Below are 22,251 nucleotides of genomic sequence, written 5' to 3'. Positions count from 1 at the left end.
AATCTTGCGCTTGTTTCCAACAATGCCAACAGCTTGCTGGGTAACACTGTAGACTTTGAGTTTTGCCATGGAAAGGTTTGTGGGGAATTCCTTTTTGAACAGCACCCATTCCCTTGATGTCTACAATATCACCTTTCTTGTAGATTTGCATGTATGTGGCCAAAGGAACAACTCCATGTTTTCTTTTTCTTTTTTTTTGAGACGGAGTCTCACTCTGTGGCCAGTCTGGAGTGCAGTGGTACGATCTCAGCTCACTACAACCTCCGCCTCCTGGGTTCAAGCGATTCTCTTGCCTCAGCCTCCCGAGTAGCTGGGATTATAGGCACCCGCCACCATGCCCAGCTAATATTTTGTATTTTTAGTGGAGACGGGTTTCATCATGTTGCCCACGATGGTCTTGAACTCTTAACCTCAGGTGATCCACCTGCCTCAGCCTCCCAAAGTGCTGGGATTACAGGCATGAGCCACCGCATCCAGCCCACTCCTATTTTGAAACGGCGCTCCTCACCCTGTGAGAACCACTAGGTAGGTTTGTGAGGTAAGCAGTAACGTATTGTTAGGCTAGAAAGGGGTAGCCAGTACATGGAGAACCTTGAATGTCAGGACAAGACATTGCACTAGATTGAAGGTTCTTCATTGTGGAGGGGATGAGATCTGCTTTAGAAAAATGAACTTTGGGCCAGGCGTGTTGGCTCACACCTATAATCCCAGCACTTTGGGAGGCCGAGGTGGACAGATTACTTGAGGTCAGGAGTTCAAGACCAGTCTGGCCAACATGGTAAAACCCCACCTCTACTAAAAATCCAAAAATTAGCTGGGTGTAGTAGTGCATGCCTGTAATCCTAGCTACTCAGAAGACTGAGGCAGGAGAATCGCTTCAACCAGAGAGGCAGAGGCTGCAGTGAGCTGAGATTGCGCTACTGCATTCCAGCCTGGGTGACAGAGCAAGACTTTGTCAAAAAAACAAAACAAAACAAAACAAAAAAAAAAAAAAAAGAAAAAGAAAAAGAAAAGAAAAGAAAAATGAACTTTGGAGCACTGTACAGAATGAATGGAAGATCCACGAGAAGCAGACCAATCAGTTGCAGCTTCCTGCGGGCTTCTCACCCAGGTAATTTTCAATCTGGGTGGGTTGCTTTGGCACAATTATTGGTGGATGGCAGAGGTCAAGGGGAGGTCCTAACTGCACATCCCCGGGCTGACTGCTGGAACGTAACTAGATTATTTGCTAAGGTGGGATTTGACTAATCTTCCACTGTCTTTCCCTGTATTTCAAACAAACCCATCAAGATAAACACAGCGCTCCTCCTCCCTATCAGTCCACACTGGCGGAAGTTGTGTAAAACTAGCAGAAGTCAGGAAAACGGCAACCCTTTGAGGGATTTTCTCTCCTCTCCCTGCCCAGGGTGCACTGCCTTCTTTGCCCTTCATAGCCCGAACAAGGGAACTATTCAGCCCCACCAAAGGGGAGAGGGAGGAAGGCACTTCCTGCTCTCCCTTCTCTGGCCAGGACAGTACATGGTTTTTGATCTAAGGCCCAGAGAATCCCGAGCTGATAAAGGCCCATTGTGGCAGCTTCTAGAGAAACCCAGAGGCCATCAGGAGCTAAGAAGCTGGTTAACAGCCCTTGAACATTTGTGAAAAGAATTACTTGGCGGAAGTCAAGGCAAAATGAGGCCCCTGGGCTGCCACTGGGATGTGCCTTTGCCATCCCTGGCAGGGAGGCTAATGGCAAAGCCAGCAGGAAACCTGGCCCGCCTGCCACTGAAAGGGCTGACCTGAAGGCACCAGCAACCTCAAAGCAGTGCAGGGCAGCTTTGCAGCTCAGGGCTCCCCTACAGACACCTGGAGGTTGAAACCCAATCTCCCGCCAAATGCAGGAAACACAACTGCTCTTTTAAAAAGAGCCTGGGAAAGACAGAGGAGCCTCCCACCCTCCCACCCCCAAAAGGGTGTCCAAAGCAATAAACAGCAGGAAGAGGAAGAAGGGCGCAGAGTGGAAGCCGGTCTGGAACTCATTTAGGAATTAGGCTCTTTCTGCTTCAATCTTTAACACGCTTTGGGTTCAGGCACCTCATCATTCGAAAGTCTCACTACTCTTATAGCAAAAGCCAAAGTGGGAAGAGATATCCTGAGGCCTGAGATAAATGATGCTGGGGAGGTGGCAGGGAGATGGGCTGGATGGGGGGAGGCTCACAGGAGGAAGGTTTGAGGTTCAGCGGAGGGTCAGGAGCCCATCACACACTATTGTCTGCTCCCGGGATGGCTGCTGGGAGGCCCAGGGAGGGGTGCAGAATGCAGGGATTGGGAGAACTCAATCCCTGGCTCCACCCCAAATCTGTGCATCAGGTCTCCCTCTTCCCCAGCTGACAGGTGGTGGACCGATCACTCTGGGGGAGGAAACACGGACTCCAGGTCAGAGAGCAGCCTGTGGAGTCTTCTTAAAGACCCCTCTCTGTGGCCAGGTGGTGAGCCCGGGGATTAAATGAAGAGCAGATTTAAAGCACAGTCAGTCCACTCACTGCATGCTGTTTCCACTTTGTTCCTAGAAGGATCTGGGGTGGGTGATTGACACAGTTCATTTCTCAACCTGAGGCCGGCTTTCCCTCCCCACCATCCAAAATGCACAAACTCAGCTCCCCTCAAATGCCAAGGCATTTCCAATATCCCTATCATCAAAGCAAAGCACAGTAAGCAGTACAAACCCACTGGCTGGGCACGGTGGCTCACACCTGTAATCCTAGCACTTTGGGAGGCCAAGGCAGGATCACTTGAGCCCAGGAGTTCAAAACCAGCCTGGGTAACATGGTGAGACCTGGTCTCCATAAAAAATACAGAATTAACTGGGCATGGTGGTACACACATGTAGTCCCAGATACTCAGGGAGCTAGGGCAGGAGGATGGCTTGAGCCCAGGAAGTCAAGGCTGCAGTGAGAAATGTTCATGCCACTGCACTCTAGCCTGGGCAACAAAGTGGGACCCTGCCTCAAAAAAAAACAAAACAAAGAAAGAAAAAAAGAAAACAAGAAAAAAAAAAAAAAAAAACCTAACGCAGAGCACCCCAAGCCATCTAACTGAGGACTACTGGACACATTATTTTACGTCAACCACTTCCCTAGCATTGGGGGAAGGTGTTGCTGGCACTTGGTGGGCAGGCCTGTAACTCCCAGTGAGCAGCGGCACCAAAACACACAGAACAAGTTAACTGCCCTCCACCCACCTTCACCGCCTACTAGCCCATCCCATGACAAACCTCACCTGCTACCACAGAGATTCCCTTCAGGTTGGGGATGGATCTGGAACACAGCACAAAGGTTTTCTGAAAACAAAGCATTTTCTGCCTTACTGGAGACGCTGTCCCAGCTGGCAATGCAAACATGTGCACACAAAAACTGCTAGAACACTCTGTTCTGATCCCACAGCTCCCACAAAAAAACCAACTCATGGCTGAGCCGGAAGGTCTAGGTGTCATTTATTGACAGCAGTTTATACACATTTGTTTCCTTCCCATGGTTGCTTCCTTCCCAGCACAGGCATAGAACCCCTGAGAAGGGCAGTCTCTGAACGAGGGAGCCAGGAACGTAGGTCGGACACGTCTTTGGCAGGCATGTTCAGCCCCAGCAGGATGCAATCCTTCAAGCTGGAATTCCATTGGGTATTTGAGAGGGACCAAGGTGGGGGGTAGAGAGGAAGTCTTCGACAGGACTCACATCTCGGTCCAGGCCTCCTCTCTCACTATCCAAGTCCATCCAAGTTTTAGGACCCTGGGGGGCAACAATCAGGCCCACCCACCTCAACAGGGGCAGATTCTTCAATCTGTGCCCAGTTCACACACACCTGTTTCCGCTGGTCGCACAGTTAAAGAGAATCAGCCTTATGGTAACAGACAGACCACCTCCTCTCTGCCCCTCCCCGGCACCTCTTCAGCGGCATCTGCACAGGAACCGCTGGGAAGACGGAGGCCTGCCTTCTCAGTTCAGCCACGTGTGCCCTCATCCGCAAATCTTCCATCAGCAACAGGACAGAGGCCACACATGGACCCAGGCAGACACCTGTGCTCCCCAGTCCATCACACACTGCCCCGCCTGTGTGCTGCCAAATGCTGGTGCCCAGGCCGGAGCTCCAGCAGGCCCCGAATTGGGACCTAAAGCTGGTTTGCATAGGCACTTGGCAATTTTTGGTAGGGAGGTGGATAAAAAAGTAGATGGATGTGAGAAGAATGAAAGTTTCATTTGATAGACTAATTAGAGATCTGAAGTGATTTTACCTTTATTTCCTTCACTTTAAGCCAATCATGAAATTTCACAGTGATTTCTGGGGTGGGGGCAGAAGGAAGGCGGTGTTAAGAATCATCGGGGCTGTGGCCCAGTCAGCCTGCGGAGGTGCAGGCAGGGTGGGCCCTCACTGGGGCAGCTGGAGGAGCACAGACTGCCCCGCCGGCAGGTAGGTGATGTTCCGAGAACGTGAGAGCTGGTATGCGATGTCCTCTGCGGCTTCCAGCTTGCGCAGCTCGATCAGGCCATCCCCTGCAGTGGCCAGTGAGTTGGCAATCAGCTCAGCCGCCTTGGAGTCACCCTCTGCAGAGATGATGGCTGCCTTTTTTTGCTGCTCAGCCTAAAAGAATGGAGGTAGAGACAGACTAAGATCAAACCTCAGGGCGCCGCATGTCAGGCTACAACCAAAGGCCCTCCACCAGAAAGCCACCTTCCCAGGCTCCTGGAGGAACCTGGGGAGTTTACCTCCTCCTGATGGCGGGGGGAAGCAGCGCACACAGCCCACCAGTCCTCCCCTTCCCTTTCATGCTCACTTGTCACGGGAGAGATACATTTCTGTTGGCTGCATGAATATTTGTCTTATTTCAAAGTCCTCGTTAATATTAATTGCAATCTAGCTTAACAACTCTACTCTGAGCCAGGAGGATCCAAGGCCAAGGAAAACAGAAGCAAAAAGAAAAATGGGATCAACCCTCAAGGCTCATCTTTCCTTCCAACCCCAAGTCTAAAGGACTTCATCAAAGCCAGGACAGGGCTAGGTGTGGTGGCTCATGTCTGTAATCCCGGCACTTTGGGAGGCGGGGGCAGGAGGATCACTTGAGCCAGGAGGTCAAGGCTGCAGTGAGCTATGATCGTGCCATTGCATTCCAGCCTGGGCCACAGAGGGAGACGCTGTCACACACAAAAAACCTCAGGATGGTTAAGGAAGAGCAACACGCACTTCTGACTGTTCCTAGAGCTGCCTGTGGGCTAGGCTGGTTCCTGACCAGAATCCAGGCACCCACAGTGAGACCTCCTAGGCCTGCCCTACCAATATTAAGAGGAAGACAGTTCTCTGAAATGTGTGACCTTCAGGAGTGTGAGGAAGAGGACAGTATTACGCCTCCCTGAAATTACATACAATTTTGAAATGGCTGGGCCCTGCGTCTATTTGCTTAACAAACATTTACTGTATACCTACTATCGCCAGACACCATACTAGACTTGTTATAATCTCTGAAGTTATGGAAGATACAAAGCAACGCAAGTCCCTGCCCACACAGTGTTTTCATTCTACAAAGTCAAATCTATTCCTCTTTTCCCATTTTATTTCTTGCTGTCCCCATCTCCCCACCAATTAGGGATACTGGTGGTGGGGAGAGGGGGGCAACAATAAACATGTCTTTGCAAATACCAGAAAGACCAGGCTGCTACGCAAATACACTGTGTCCCATCGCATTCTTTGACACATCTGGATGGATTTAGCACTAGAAAAAAAATCTAGTGACGAAAGCACATCTGGTGCAACGTTTGATCTTTTTTGCTGTCAGCTTTCACTATGTAACTATGGTTAAAAATGACTTCTCAGTGAAGCTCAAAATACTCCAGGAGAAACATTTTTATTTGTAAGAGAGTGTTTTTGATCTCAGAGAAGTGGAAGAAAAATTACCCTTCAGTGATTTAGGAATATAACTCCACATATCCTTGACTAGCCCCCGAAGACTCTGGAACCAATTGCAGAAGTACAATTCCTTCAAGCCCCTTCCGATTATCCCGGAAGAAGGGATGACAGATGATGAATTTCCAGGCCACCCAGCAAATGGGGAAGCTGAGTGCAGGAGAAAGGGGAGAGAGAGGCTCCTGCCATCTGGTTGAATGCTCACCTTTTCCACCACAAATCTGGCCCTCTCTGCTTCCTGCTGAGCCACCTGTTTGGCTTCCACCGCTTCTGTGAACTCCTTCCCGAAGGTCAGATGTGTCAAGGACACGTCATCCAGGATGAGCCCAAAGGTGGCTGCTCGCTCTGTAAGATCGTCGCTCACCTGCCTGGAGACCAGCTCTCTCTGGGTGATGAGTTCTCCAGCATCAAAGCGAGCCTGGTTTCAAAGGGAGGAGCAGAAGGGCAGGTCAGGTTTATGAGGAAGCAGAAAAGGAAGCAGGAAACTGCAGCCACATCCCAACCAACCCACTGCCAAGCGCTTCCTGCCACCTGGCACCCTTCTGGGGAGGTGCTCTGGGCTTGAGGCTAAGGGCCCCTGTTCACTCACCACCACTGACTTGAGGATCTCGGTCGTGATGGACGGCAGCACACGCTCATCATAGTCCTCTCCGATGCTGGTGAAGATGCGAGGAAGCTGGCTAGCGACGGGCCGGAAGAGGATGCGCAGCGTGATGTTGACGTTCTGTAAATCTTAGGGTAGGGGACAAACACTGGAGTTAAAAATAAAAACCACTGTAGGAAAACAAGTGCTTTTTTTTTTTTTTTCCTTTTTCCTTTTTTTGAGACGGAGTTTTGCTCTTGTTGCCCAGGCCGGAGTACAGTGGGATGATCTCGGCTCACAGGAACCTCCACCTCAGGTTTAAGCGATTCTCCTGCCTCAGCCTCCCAAGTAGCTGCGATTACAGGCACATGCCACCATGCCCAACGAATTTTGTATTTTTAGTAGAGATGGGGTGTCACCACATTAGGCTGGTCTCCAACTCCTGACCTCAGGTGATCCACCTGCCTCAGCCTCTCAAAGTGCTGGGATGACAGATGTGAGCTACCGCGCCTAGCCACAAGTGGTCTTTTATATGACCTCTCCTACTCCAATTTGCTACAATTTTTATTTATGTATTTTGAGACAGGGTCACATGTTGCCTAGGCTGAAGTGCAGTGGCAAGATCAAGGCTCACTGTAGCCGCCTTGACCTCCTGGGATCAACTGATCCTCCCACCTACACCTTCCAAGTAGTTGGGACTACACAGGCACATACCACCACACCCAGTAATCTTTGTACTTTTTGTAGAGCTGGAGTTTCGCCATGTTTCCCAGGCTGGTCTCAAACTCCTGGGCTCAAGTGATCCACCTGCCTCAGCCTCCCACAATGCTACAATTACAGGTGTGAGCCATTACGCCTGGTAATTTTTATTTTTTATTTTTTATTTTTAGAGACAAGGTCTTGCTATGTGGCCTAGGCTAGACTCAAGTTCCTGGGCTTAAGCATTTCTCCTGCCTCAGCCTCTTGAGTAGCTGACACGCACCACTGTGCCTGGCTCCAAATTGGCTACAATTTATAAGCAAATCTGCTGCTTATAAGATCCTAGAGGGCAAGGAATAGGTATGCCTGGTTTCCTTGGCAGAGAACCCAACAGAGCATCACAAAGAGTTTATAATTTCTTAGAACATTCAGTGATAGCAGCTTTTTGGTATCCCCTGAATGCCCTCAGATACACGTAATTCAGATTATATGTCTACCAGGTGCCATGTAACGTCTGCAACACTGAACATTTTAAGACAATAGACAGGCCAATGCTAAGAATTGTAGGGTGAGGCCCTTCCAAGCTCTGGTGATTGTGGCCAAGTCAGGAGTCAGCCTTGGAGAGGTTAGTTTGGGTCTGGCGGAAACCGTGTTAGACTAGTTCATTTGCTTTCTGGGCCTTGAGGAAATGTTGGGGAAAACTGAAGGAAAAAAGACTCATAAAAGCACTCTGTCCACTGTGTAACACATGTAAGGGGTTAACAGACCCACCTATGTTCTGCTTCTCATTACTTGGGCCAATGAAAGGATCCAGGGAGAGAATTATAGCTTCCCCTGGACAATTCAGGCCTGCAAGGAGCCAAAGCACCGTCATGGCTTGCTTACAGACGTCAACAATATGGACCAAGCGCCTGTGAGACAGAGCCCTGAACTGCACACCGAGAGGTAGGCAATGTATTAATACCGACAACTCCCTGATCTCTGGAAGCTCCTATCAATAGTTTTAGAAATAGGTACGTAATGTATCCTGAAAACAACTGCAAAACAGTACAGAAAGAAATCCCAAAGAGGTGGGAAGTTTACAAGCAGGCTTTTTTTCTGAGACAGAATCTCACTCTGTTGCCCAGGCTGCAGTAAAGTGGCACGATCTCAGTTCACTGCAACCTTCGTTCCCAAGGTTCAAGCGATTCTCCTGCCTCAGCCTCAGCCTCCGGAGTAGCTGGGATTACAGGCACCCCCCACCACCGGCTAATTTTTGTATTTTTAGGCGAGACAGCACTTCACCACATTGGCCAGGCTGGTCTCAAACTCCTGACCTCAGGTGCTCCACCTGCCTCGGCCTCCCAAAGTGCTGGGATTACAGGCATGAGCCACTGCACCCGGCCATAAGTGGCTATTTCTTTCTTTTTTTTTTTTTTTGAGACGGAGTCTCGCTCTGTCACCCAGGCTGGAGTGCAGTGGCCAGATCTCAGCTCACTGCAGGGTCCGCCTCCCGGGTTCATGCCATTCTCCTGCCTCAGCCTCCCGAGTAGCTGGGACTATAGGCGCCCACCACCACACCCGGTTAGTTTTTTGTATTTTTTTAGTAGAGACGGGGTTTCACCGTGTTAGCCAGGATGGTCTCGATCTCCTGACCTTGTGATCCACCCGTCTCGGCCTCCCAAAGTGCTGGGATTACAGGCTTGAGCCACCGCGCCCGGCCATAAGTGGATATTTCTAAGATTCCATATCGAACTCTCCAGTGCAAGTAGTCTAGTCATTCCTGTGATGTACAGTCCAAACTCTTTTGGATCCTGGTATCCCACAGATGCTCCAGCGACACAGAAGAGCAGTGCACCTCTTCCACACTCCCTACTTTACCTGAACCACAGGCAAGACTCACCTTTGCTACCAGTGATGACCGGCACATTACGTGGTCGAGAACGGCAGTCAAAGATAATTGGTTTCTGTACCCATGGGATGAGGAAGTGAGTCCCTTCCCCTACCACAATGTCCTGTACTCCACGGAACCGGTCAAAGATGACAGCTCTGTGCCCAGCATCCACTAGGAAGAAAGGATAATGACATGTCATAAAAATCTTCCCATCCTTTAAACAAAAGGATCATGTCTTTGAAAGAGCCCTGGTGCTTTCTGTTCACTTATTAAGTCTCCCCTCTTCTCTCTGTCTTCCCCAACTCCTGGTCTCTAGAGACTTCTAAATAGCTACAAAACTAAGCAATCACTTCCTGTTCCACATGTCCCCAAGGATTGATAATAGGATCTGTTCCTTAGCATCCTTTCTCCTTGAGGGAACTGGCTGTTGATTTTCTGAATGACCATTCTATCCCTGAACTCCCACCAACATATTTCCAGGAATCACCTACCAAAACTTCTAAAACTCACTGAGGTCTTCCCAGTTACCACATATCCAAGGGGCTCCAATTTAACCTAGTGCTCCCAGAAGCAGCACCCTCATTACGGGAATCCTACATTTAGAAGGTCCCACTCTTTCTTCCTAATAGCTCTCTTTCTCTAAAGTTTTAAGGGGTTATAGAGCTGTCTTGGCAGAGAGAGAAATTTATGACGGCAATTACTGTCTAGTGGCAGGTGTGGCCAAAAGGATCACAGAACTGCTAAGATGTGTCATATAAGCCAAGCAGCCTTTTCTCATCAGCTGCCTCTCTGAACTTTATCATTGGTCCAAATCTTCACTCTGAAAGTAAAGCTCCTCTTGTCAGCCAGCTACACACCAGATGGGTCACTCTACTGCTGCTCTGCAGCATGTGAAAGTGTTAGAATGTCAGAGTTAAAGGGGGTCCTACAGATACAGTCAGGTCAAATCCATTGCTTGACCAATGAGGAAGCTTCCACAGTAAAGTGAAAGAAAACCCAGCTTAACCCCCCTCCTACACTGTTAAAAGCTGGGCGATGCATCTCAAAGGTATTTCTTCTGAAACGATCCAAATTCAGCAGAGCAAAAGCTCCTGTTCGGGACAAGGTCGCCCAAACAGATCTGCAGCCTTTGCTGTTATTTCACATGCAAGAAGAGGAGAACAAATGAGATCTCCATTTCAGATAGCCAGGGCAATCCAGACACTGCGCGGCAGCCTTTGGGTGGTGCTGCCGCGGCTTCACTTCACTTTGACAGGAGCCACTGGACATACCCAACTAGGAAGTGGGCTGGGAGGCTCTTTTTTTTTTTTGAGGCAGAGTCTCGCTCTGTCGCCCGGACTGGAGTGCAGTGGCCGGATCTCAGCTCACTGCAAGCTCCGCCTCCCAGGTTTAAGCCATTCTCCTGCCTCAGCCTCCCGAGTAGCTGGGACTACAGGCACCCGCCACCTCGCCCGGCTAGTTTTTGTATTTTTAGTAGAGACGGGGTTTCACCGTGTTAGCCAGGATGGTCTCGATCTCCCGACCTCGTGATCCGCCCGTCTCGGCCTCTCAAAGTGCTGGGATTACAGGCTTGAGCCACCGCGCCCGGCCGGGAGGCTCTTTTTGAATAAAGGCTCTGAGAGAACCTATGACTGAAAGGTCAGGGGCTCTGATAACAATGCAGTCCTAGGGTATGAAATGGCAAGAGATGAGCCCTCTTGGCCACAAACATATTCACTGACAGCAGCTACCATCAAGAGTGTCACGTGGGCTATGCAGACCAACAGAAATCTCCCAGGAAAGTGCAGTGACCCACTGTCCCTCCATGCCTCACCATTATATAAGGCAGAGTTCACCACGCCTCCTGCAACAGCTAAGGCCAGGCCAAACTTGCCAATGGACTCAAACACTTTGGCAGCCATGTTTTCTTCTGCTGGACCCTCTCACACCTAAGCGGATAAAAACAAAATACAATCAAACTTGATGCCAAATCCTCAGAGAAGGCCCTCTCTGACACACAACAGTCACTTTTCAACCGGGCTATTTATTTCCCCATTCCTGAAAGTGCTAAATCATCCATTGAAGGATACCTAATAATGCTTTGTAGCTTTTAAAGTGTACTATCAATTCTTCTGCTTTATTTTCCAGTTTCTTTTCTCTCTTTTTCCTTGAGACAGGGTCTTGCTCTGTCACCCAGGCTGGAGTGCAGTGGCACAATCTCAGCTCACTGAAGCCTCGACCTCCCAGGCTCAATCTTCTCACCTCAGCCTCCCAAGTAGCAGGGTCCACAGAAGTGTTAAATTAGCTAGCCACCACGCCCAGCTAATTTTGTTCATTTTTGTGCAGAGATGGGGTCTCGCTACGTTGCCCCAGGTGGTCTTGAACTCCTGAGCTCAAGTGTCCCCCTTGCCTCGGCCTCCCAAGTGTTGGGATTACAGGCATGAGCCACCACGCCTGGCTGATTTCTCTTTTTTTTCCTCAACCATTTAAAGTAAGGTGTCTGGGACACTTGGTTCAATAACGAAAACAATGCATGGGCTTGAAATCCATAGAGAACTTAGCACCATACTAAACCACCCTCTCATTTCCTGGACAAGTAGGCCCCCAAAAAGAGGCTGTGTGGTTGGATTGCTGCAATTATGGTTTGAAAAAATAACTCGAAAAATGTGCTACATGTTGATGTCAGCAAAAAAAGTAACCATTACAACTAACACTTATATCAGGTAGCCTAATAAAAGCAATTTATTTACTTCTCACAATCACCCTATGAAGCATATTACTCCAGAGGAAACAGAGCCACACAGAGAGGTTACATGAGAAGCCGAGATTGCAGTTCTTAAGCGGTAGAACCAGAATTAGAACCCAAAAGTCTAATGCTAGCAGACACAGCTTTCCTCCTCACCATACTGCCTCTCAACATTGTGTATTAGGAACGACCTGCTTCTTATGGAAGGAGCTGGATGACATCCTGGGGCCAAGATAACTTAAGAACCCATTTGGGAGAAAGGCTCTAACTAGTTGCACAGGGATAAAGAGTTCTGGAATAACTGGGCGGGTGGGGCTGAGGCGGGGTGGGCATAAGCACAGCTGACCTAACTAGAAATCACTCTAGCATCTAACTTTCTAACGCTCCGCCCCACCGTCGTTGCCCGCTCCAGCCTCAAATCCTCCCTCCCTACTTCCCAGACCTCAACTCCTGAGACTACTTTTATCTCGTCCAGTGCATTTAAATCTTCCTTCTCCGAGGCTAGGACACCTGGCTCTTTCCATTTCTAATGGCTTCTGGATTATTCCTCGCCCTGCCCCCATGGACACCTCCCTTACTCTGAGCAACCCCTGGCTCGTCCCGGGCTCAGCCCCTTCTCCCCTCCCTCACAAGTCGGACTCACGCACGCACTCTCCCAAAGTGCACATCATGGGGCACAGGACGATTGCAGAGACGCCCAGAGATTGGCCTTTGCCGCCCCCTCCATTCTCACCTGCTTCCACTCTGACCTCCACATGAATTCCCCAAGCACGCATACCGCGCATGCGCCCCTCTGCCCCGCCCTCTTTCCAAGATCCACGCTTCCTATTGGTGGGGAAGAGAGCTGTGAGTTCTGGGAAGGGTGGCTTAGAACCTCACCCTGGTTCCACGGCTCTTAGCAGATGAACTACAACTCCCAAAAGGCTATGCAGCGGCGGGCCCGCGAAGAAAAGCGTTTTCTCTTTGGTGATCACCGCAAAGATGTTGCCGCAATGCCTTTTGGGAGCTGTAGTTTCCTGGGGCTAAATGCACGTGCCTGTCCTGTACAGCGGCTAAGACTGAGGGAAGGTGAGCCTTAGGGCTCCGGGAAAGAGGAGGTGGGCGTCCAATTGGTGGCAAAAATGAGTAGGGGCAAGTTTATGACCGATGAAAGAGGACAGGTGGAACTCTGGGGGAAGTCGTGGTGAAATCACCGGCGGGCTGAGACCCTTTGGGAGAAACGAAGGGCCGTCTTCCTTCCAAAGCCCTGTCTGCAAACGTCCTCAGAGTTGTGAGACATTGATTACCAGACACAGAGAGAACCATCTGTGCTGAAACACTGAGACCAACCGAGAGGAAGGAATTCATTCAGGGTCATGCACCGAGTGAGAAAAGGGGCTCGGCTTGGAATCCAGGTCCCCTGAACATGATTTTAAAGAAACGTTTTATTTGGAAAAGTTGCAAGAATAGTGCAAAAGAACGCACGTTTAACTTTGGCTCAGCTTCACCTATTGTTAACAATGTGCTTCATTTGATTTATCATTTCTTTCTTACCTCTCCCCTCCTCCTCCCGGCCGCCGCTCCGCCGCCCCACCTCCGTGTGCGTGTTTGTTTATTTTCTTGTTTTTGTTTTGTTTTGCTTTTTTGTTTGTTTTTGAGATGGAGTTTCGCTCTTGTTGCCCAGGCTGGAGTGCAGTGGCGCGATCTCGGCTCACGCAACCTCCGCCTCCCGGGTTCAAGCGATTCTCCTGCCTCACCCTCCCGAGTAGCTGGGATTACAGGCATGCGCCATCACGCCCGGCTAATTCTTGTATTTTTAGTACAGACGGGGTTTCTCCATGTTGGTCAGGCTGGTCTCGGACTCCCAACCTAGGTGATCCACCCGCCTCGGCCTCCCAAAGTGGTGGGATTACAGGCATGAGCCACCGCGCTCAGCTCTCATTCTAGTTTTTACCTCCGTAAGATCAACTCTTTTAGCCCCCACATAGGAATAAGAACGTGAGGGCTGGGCGTGGTGGTCACGCCTGTAATCCCAGCACTTCGGGAGGCCAAGGCCAGAGGATTCCTTTAGCCTAGGAGTTTGAGACTAGCCTGGGCAACAAAGTGAGACCCTATCTCTACAAAAAAATAAAAATAAAAAGTAGCTGGATGTGGTGGCATGTACCTGTAGTTCCACCTATTCGGGAGCCAAGGTGGTAGGATTGCTTGAGCCTGGGAGGTCAAGGCTGTAGTGAGCTGTGACTATGCCACTGCACTGCAGCCTGGGTGACAGAGCGAGACTTTGTCTCAAAAATAAAATAAAATAAAGTATGGTCATTTTAACAATATTAATTATTCAATCCACCAATCCATGAACACGAGATGTCTTTGCATTTGTTTATGTCATCTCCAGTTTCTTTCATCAGTGTTTCGTAGTTTTTATTGTAGAGGTCTTTTTCCTCCGTTTTTGTATATTGATTTTGTATTCCGCAACTTTACTGAATTTATCAGTTCTAAGAGATTTTTGGTGAAATCTTTAGATTTTTCTATATGTGAAGCATCATGTCATCTTCAAAAGGGGACAATTTGCCTTTTTTTTTTTTTTTTTTTAAGACTACTCAAGTGCAGTAGTGAGAAGTGGGGAAAGAGTAGAACAAGGAGTTCAATCTGAAACTTGCTGTGAGATTGAGATAACTTACTGCCTTCACACTGGTCTGACTTCCTTTTTTCCAATTTGGATGCCTTTTATTTCTTTCTCTTGCCTGATTGCCCTGGCTAAGACTTCAGTACTACGTGGATTAAGAGTGATGACAGTGTGTGGGGCACAGTGGCTCACGCCTGAAATCCCAGCACTTTGAGAGGCCAAGGTGGGCGGATCTCCTGAGGTCAGGAGTTCAAGACCAGCCTGAGCAACATGGAGAAACCCTGTTTCTACTAAAAATACAAAAAAAATTTAGCCCGGTATGGTGGCGCATGCCTGTAATCCCATCTACTCGGGAGACTGAGATAGGAGAAACACTTGAATCCGGGAGGCAGATGTTGCGATGGGCCAAGACTGCGCCATTGCACTCCAGCCTGGGCAACCAGAGCACAACTCCATCTCAAAAATAAACAAATAAATACAAAAAGTAATGCAAGTGGGCATCTTTGCCTTCTTCCAGTTCTTAGAGGAAAGGCATTCCTCTATTACCCCATTCAATAGGATGATTGCTGTAGGTTTGTCATTTATGGAGTTTATTATGTTGAGATATGTTTCTTCTTTTTTTTTTTTTTTTTTTTTTTTTTTTTTTGAGACGGAGTCTTGCTCTGCCACCCAGGCTGGAGTGCAGTGGCCGGATCTCAGTTCACTGCAAGCTCTGCCTCCCGGGTTCACGCCATTCTCCTGTCTCAGCCTCCCGAGTAGCTGGGACTACAGGCGCCCGCCTTGTCGCCCGGCTAGTTTTTTGTATTTTTTAGTAGAGACGGGGTTTCACCGTATTAGCCAGGATGGTCTCGATCTCCTGACCTCGTGATCCGCCCGTCTCGGCCTCCCAAAGTGCTGGGATTACAGGCTTGAGCCACCGCGCCCGGCCGAGATATGTTTCTTCTATGCCTAATTTGTTTAGAATATTTATCATGAAGGATGTTGAATTTTATCAGATGCTTTTTCTGTATCTATTGAGATGATCATATGGTTTTTGTCCTTCATTCTGCTCATGTGATGCATCCACGGTTATTGATTTATGTATGTTGAACCGTCTTTGCATTTCTGGAATAAATCTCACTTGATCATGGTGTATTATCCTTTCGATGTGCTGTTGGATTTTGTTTACTAGTATTTAGTTGAGGATTTTTGCATTGATGTTCATCCAGGATATTGGCCTGCTGTTTTCTTTTTTTGTTGTGTTTTTGTCTGATTTGGGTGTCAGGGTAATTCTGGCTTTACAGAATGAGTTAGGAAGAATTTCTTCCTCTTCAGTTGTTTTGGAATAGTTTGATTATTTCTTCTTTGTAAGTTTGGTAGAATTCAGCAGTGAAGCCATCTGGTCCTGGGCTTTTCTGTTCTGGGAGACTTTTTATCACTAATTTGATTTCATTTCTCGTTATGGGTCTCTTCAAGTTTTCTGTTTCTTCCTGGTTCAATATTGGTATGTGTCCAGTTATCCATTTTCTCTAGGTTTTCCAATTTATTTGTGTATAGTTGTTCGTAATAGTCTCTGATGAATTGTTGTATGTCTCTCGAAACAGTTGTAATGTTTCATTTTTTATTTCTGATTTTATTTATTTAGGTCTCCTCTCTTTTCTTCTTGGTGAGTCTAGCTAGCAGTTTGATTGTTTATCCATTGAAACAAACAATGTCTAATTTCATTGATTAAATTTTTTTCACTCTGTTTTGTTTTGCCATGCTATAATCATTATTATTATTTTCCTTCTCCTAATTTTGGGTTTAGTTTGTTCTTGCTTTTCTAGTTCCTTGGGGAGCACAGTCAGCTTGTTTATTTGAAAACGTTCTAGGTGGCCGGGCGCGGTGGCTCAAGCCTGTAATCCCAGCACTTTGGGAGGCCCAGACGGGCGGATCACGAGGTCAGGAGATCGAGACCATCCTGGCTAACACGGTGAAACCCCATCTCCACTAAAAATACAAAACTAGCTGGGCGAGGTGGCGGGCGCCTGTAGTCTCAGCTACTCGGGAGGCTGAGGCAGGAGAATGGCGTAAACCTGGGAGGCGGAGCTTGCAGTGAGCTGAGATCCGGCCACTGCACTCCAGTCCGGGCGACAGAGCAAGACTCCGCCTCAAAAAAAAAAAGAAAAAAAGAAAAAAGAAAACGTTCTAGTTTTTTGATGTAGGTGCTTATTGCTATTAACTTCTATCTTAGCACTGCTTCTGTTGTATCCTATATATTTTGGTATGTTGTGTTTCCATTATCTTTTTTTTTTTTTTTGAGATGGAGTTTCACTCTTGTTGCCCAGGCTGGAGTACAATGGCATGATCTTGGCTCACCGCAACCTCTGCCTCCCGGGTTCGAGCAATTCTCCTGCCTCAGCCTCCCGAGTAGCTGGGATTACAGGCATGCGCCACCATGCCTGGCTAATTTTGTATTTTTAGTAGAGACAGGGTTTCTCCATGTTGGTCAGGCTGGTCTCAAACTCCTGATCTCAGGTGATCCGCCTACTTCAGCCTCCCAAAGTGCTGAGATTACAGGCATGAGCCACAGCGCCCGGCCTGTGTTTCCATTTTCATTTGTTTCAAGAAATTTTTTGATATGCTTCTTAATTTTGTTCATTGACCCAGTGGTCATTTAAGAGTATATTGTTGGCCAGGCGCGATGGCTTATGCCTATAATCCCAGCAGTTTGGGAGGCTCACTTGAGGCCAGGAGTTCAAGAACAGCCTGGCCAATGTGGTGAAACCCCACTCTTTTAAAAATACAAAAGTTAGCCAGTTGTGGTGGTGCACATGTGTGATCCCAGCTACTTGGGAGGCTGAGGCAGGAGAATCACTTGAATCCAGGAGGTGGAGATTGCAGTGAGCCGAGATTGCACCACTATTCCAGCTTGGGCAACAGAGCAAGACTCTGTCAAAAAATAAAATAAAATAAAATAAAAATAAATAAATAAATAAATAAAATGAAAAATGGGCCAGGCATGGTGGTTCATGCCTGTAATCCCAGCACTTTGGGAGGCCGAGGCTGGCGGATCACCTGAGGTTGGGAGTTCGAGGCCAGCCTGACCAACAGGGAGAAACCCCGTCTTTACTAAAAACACAAAATTAACCAGGCATGGTGGCGCATGCTTGTAATTTCAGCTACTCGGGAGGGTGAGGCAGGAGAATGGCTTGAACCCAGGAGGCAGAGGTTGCGGTGAGCTGAGATCACGCCATTGCACTCCAGCCTGAGCAACAAGAAGGAAACTCTGTCTCAAAAAAAAAAAAAAAAGTATGTTGTTTAATTTCCATGTGTTTTTACAGTTTCCAAAGTTTCTCCTTTTATTGAGAAGATACTTGACATGATTTTGATTTTTAAAAAATTTCTAAGACTTGTTTTGTATCCTAACATATGGTCTATCCTGGAGAATGTTCCATGTGCTGATAAGAAGATTATATATTCTGCAGCTGTTAGATGAAATGTTGGGTAAATGTTAGGTCCATTTGGTCTGGAGTATAGTTTAAGTCTAATCTTTCTTTGTTGATTTCTGTCTAGATGATCTACCCATTGCTGAGAGTGAGGTGTTGAAGTCCCCAACTATTACTATATTGGAGACTATCTCTTTATTTATTTAGGAGACAGGGTCTCACTCTGTCACCCAGGCTGGAGTGCAATGGCACGATCTCAGCTCACTGCAGCCTTGACTTCTCAGACTCAAGCAATCCTCCCACCTCAGCCTCCCCAGTAGCTGGGACTATAGGCGCATGCCATCACACCTGGCTAATTTTTTGTATTTTTGCAGAGATGGGGTCTTGCCACGTCACCCAGGCTGGTCTTGAACTCCTGGGCTCAAGTGATCCTCCCACCTCGGCCTCCCAAAGTGCTGGGATTACAGGCGTGTGCCACTGTGCCTGGCCTATCTCTTCTTTTAGATCAAATCATATTTGCTTTATATATCTGGATGCTCCAATGTTGGTTGCATATATATTTAGAATTGTTATATCCTTTTCCTGAATTGGTCCTTTAATGGTTATATAATGACCTTCTTTGTCTTTTTTTTTCAGTGTTTCTGACTTAAAGCCTGTTTTATGTGATATAGTTATAGCTATTTCTGCTTGCTTTTGTTTTCCATTTGCATGGAATATCTTTTCTCATCCCTTTACTTTCACTCTAAATATGTCTTTACAGCTGAAGTGAGTATTTCTGTAGGCAGCATATAGTTGCATCATTAAAAAAAAAAAAAAAAATCCAGGCCAGACATGGTGGCTCACACCTGTAATTCCAGCACTTTGGGAGACCAAGGCAGGCAGATCACCTGAGGTCAGGAGTTCGAGACCAGCCTGTTCAACATGGAGAAACCTCGTTTCTACTAAAAATACAAAATTACCTCGGTGTGGTGGCATGCACCTGTAATCCCAGTTACTCTGGAGGCTGAGGCAGGAGAATGGTGTGAACCCAAGAGGCGGAGCTTGCAGTGAGCCGAGATCACGCCACTGCGCTCCAGCGTGGGTGACAGAGCAAGACTCCATCTCAAAAACAAACAAACAAACAAACAAAAAATCCATTTAGCCAGATTATGTCTTTTAAGTGGGGAATTTAGTCTGTTTACATTCAAAGTTATTATTGATAGGTGAGGACTTATTCCTGTCATTTTTGTTAGTTGTTTTCTGGTTGTTTTGTATATCTGTTGTTCCTTTCTTTCTCTCTTATTGTTTATCATTGCAGTCTGGTGGTTTTCTGTAGTGGTAATGTATGAATGCTTTCTCTTTCTCATTCAGGTACCTACTCTACTAGCAAGTTTTATAGTTGCGTGTACTTTGATGATGGTAGATATTGTCTTTTTGCTTCCAGATGTGGGACTCCATTAAGAATTTATTGTAGGACCTGTCTAGAGGTAATTAATTCTCCCAGTTTTTGCTTGTCTGGGAAAGACTTTATTTCTCCTTTATTTTTGAAGGATAGTTTTGCTGCTGGGTATAGTAGTATTCTTTTTTTTTTTTTTTGAGATGGAGTCTCGCTTTGTCGCCCGGGCTGGAGTGCAGCGGCCGGATCTCAGCTCACTGCAAGCTCCGCCTCCTGGGTTTATGCCATTCTCCTGCCTCAGCCTCCCGAGTAGCTGGGACTACAGGCACCCGCCACCTCGCCAGGCACCTGCCACCTCGCCCGGCTAGTTTTTTGTATTTTTTAGTAGAAGCGGGGTTTCACCATGTTAGCCAGGATGGTCTCGATCTCCTGACCTCGTGATCCGCCCGTCTCAGCCTCCCAAAGTGCTGGGATTACAGGCTGGAGCCACCGCGCCCGGCTGCAATTTAGTTTTAAGCAAATGAGGCAGAAGCAGCACATACACTTTCCACTCCATTTCATTGTTGAAAACTTGGTTACATGACCTGATGTAGTCACAAAGGAGGATTGAAAACTGTAGTCTCTAGCCAGGCAGCCAGTAGACAAGAAGAAAAGATGTGAGGACTAACCAGCCATCTGCAATACTTCTCTTATTTATTTATTTATTTTTTTGTTTCAAGTTTTAATCAAAGCTTTTATATAAGATTACTTTATTCCTGCGTCTTCTCAATTGTTTCTTCCTTGTATTTGCCCTTTTCCTTTCCTACTTGGCGAGACTTGGCTTTCCGTTCAAGGATCTTTTTGCGGTCTTTGTCCAGTTTTAGCCTAGTGATAACCACCTTGCTGGGGTGAATGCCTACGTGGACAGTTGTGCCATTAGCCTTCTCCCTCTGCACCCGTTCAATGTAGATAACATATTTCTTCCTGTAAACCTGGACTACTTTGCCAATTTGCTGACCTTTATAGTGTCCTCGTACAACCTGAACTTCATCATCCTTTCGGATGGGCATGGATCGCACGTTGTATTTCTGTCTCAGCTCTTTGGAAAGAGGGGAAGACATAATCTTCCTGCGAATGTGGGAAGGTGCGTTGAAATGCCTTTTGCGATTCTTGCTTCGGTCGGAAGTCACAAAGGGATTAAACTTCATTTTGGCCGCTCCCCCTTCGGTGATGGCCGCAAAAGGGAAAAGCACTTCTCTTATTTATAAATAATCAGACACACATGATTTAAGTCCATTTGAGAAAAGCCATAACATGAAAGAGGAAACCAAAACAAACAAAAACTAAGCAAAACAAAAACAAAACAAAAGGCTGGGTGCGGTGGCTCACACCTGTAATTTGGGAGGCTGAGGCGGGCAGATCACAAGGTTAGGAGTTTGAGGCCAGCCTGACCAACATGGCGAAACCCCATCTCTACTAAAGATACAAAAATTAGCCAGGCGTGGTGACACGTACCTGTAATCACAGCTACTCAGGAGACTGAGGCAGGAGAATCACTTGAACCCAGGAGGCGGAGGTTGCAGTGAGCTGAGATTTCGCCACTGCACTCCAGCCTGGGGGACAGAGCGAGACTCCCTCTTAAAACACACACACACACAAAGAAAAAAAACTTGGCTGAATCAGAGACAAGGTAAGGAGCATAGGAAATCTAAACAGATACACCCTATCGTTAATATCTTCAGGTAAAAGGAAAGATACTACCATACATGAGGGTAGAACAAGACGCTATTAAGACGAAAAGGAAGAGATGTAAGATGGAACATGTCCTCCTAAAAATCAAGAACAAAGTGAAGAAGGTACCGTTATCTTTTTTTTTTTTTTTTTTTTTTTTGAGACAGAGTTTCGTTCTGTGGCTCAGGCTGAAGTGCAATGGCGCAATCTCGGCTCACTGCAACCTCCGCCTCCTTGGTTCAAGCAATTCTCCAGCCTCAGCCCCCTGAGTAGCTGGGATTACAGGCACGTGCCACCACACCTGGCTAATTTTTTTTTTTGTACTCTTAGTAGAGATGGGGTTTCACCATGTTGGCCAGGCTGGTCAGCAACTCCTGTCCTCAGATGATCCGCCTGCCTCGGCCTCCCAAAGTTCTGGGATTACAGGAGGGAGCCACTGTGCCAAGCCTGTTATCACTTCTATTCAACATTGTCCTAGCCAGTACAATAGCCTACAACAGGCAACGAAAATATATAGAAGGCATGTAGATTGGAAAAGAAGTTAAACTGTCCTTATTGGCAGATGATGTGATTGTGTGTATGTAGAAAATCCTAAAGAATATAGAAAAAGCTATCAGAACCAGTAAGTAAGTTTAGAAGGGATGCAGAACATAAGGTCAATATACGAAAACCAGCAACAAACATCTGGCCATTGAATTTTTTTTTTTTTTTTTTGTTGGGGGGCAGAATCTCACTCTGTGGCCCAGGCTGGAATACAGTGACACCATCTCTGTTCACTGCAACCTCCCTCCACCTCCCAGATTCAAGCAATTCTCTTGCCTCTGCCTCCCTAGTAGCTGGGATTACAGGTGTGCGCCACCACACCTGGCTGATTTTTGTATTTTTAGTAGAGACGGAGTTTCTCCATGTTGGCCACACTGATCTCGAGCTCCTGGCCTCAAGCAATCCACCCGCCTGGGCCCCACAAAGTGTTGGGATTACAGGTGTGAGCCACTGCACCCAGCCTGAAATGTTTTATTTTATTTTATTTATATATTTAGAGATGGAGTCTCGCTCTGTCGCCGAGGCTGGAGTGCAGTGGCTCAATCTCGGCTCACTGCAAGCTCCGCCTCCCGAGTTCATGCCATTCTCCTGGCTCAGCCTTCAGAGTAGCTGGGACTACAGGCGGCCGCCAGCATGCCTGGCTAATTTTTTGTATTTTTAGTGGAGACGCGTTAGCCAGGATGATCTTGATCTGCTGACCCGTGATCTGCCCGCCTGGGCCATTCAAAGTGCTGGAATTACAGGCGTGAGCCCCCGCGCCCAGCCCAGCCTGAAATGTTTTTTTTTTTTTTTTTTTTTTTTTT

General features: G+C 47.4%; 2 protein-coding genes across 3 annotated transcripts; both read right to left on the bottom strand.

Moving 5' to 3' along the window:
• Positions 1–3,448: 3,448 nt before the first annotated feature.
• Positions 3,449–12,623, bottom strand: PHB (prohibitin). 2 transcript variants are annotated; one of them, XM_023204412.1, is made up of 6 exons: positions 12,545–12,623; positions 10,900–11,014; positions 9,096–9,257; positions 6,521–6,663; positions 6,137–6,349; positions 3,449–4,614 (listed from the first exon to the last, which is right to left on the bottom strand). In XM_023204412.1, exons 2-6 carry the CDS (start codon positions 10,985–10,987, stop codon positions 4,402–4,404), a joined length of 819 nt encoding a protein of 272 aa, XP_023060180.1. In that variant the 5' UTR covers positions 10,988–11,014; positions 12,545–12,623; the 3' UTR covers positions 3,449–4,401. The 2 variants fall into 2 exon arrangements, with proteins under 2 accessions (XP_023060180.1, XP_023060181.1); XM_023204413.2 differs by having other exon boundaries at positions 12,455–12,563.
• Positions 12,624–19,899: 7,276 nt separating this feature from the next.
• Positions 19,900–20,418, bottom strand: LOC111537553 (60S ribosomal protein L26-like). Its single transcript, XM_023204414.3, has one exon. It carries the CDS (start codon positions 20,380–20,382, stop codon positions 19,945–19,947), a length of 438 nt encoding a protein of 145 aa, XP_023060182.1. The 5' UTR covers positions 20,383–20,418; the 3' UTR covers positions 19,900–19,944.
• Between the last annotated feature and the right edge of the window lie 1,833 nt (positions 20,419–22,251).

This window comes from Piliocolobus tephrosceles, chromosome 16 (assembly GCF_002776525.5).
Source record: "Piliocolobus tephrosceles isolate RC106 chromosome 16, ASM277652v3, whole genome shotgun sequence".
Lineage (NCBI taxonomy): Eukaryota > Metazoa > Chordata > Mammalia > Primates > Cercopithecidae > Piliocolobus > Piliocolobus tephrosceles.
The sequence above is the reverse complement of the archived record's forward strand: the minus strand, read 5'-3'. Positions and strand labels throughout refer to the sequence as shown.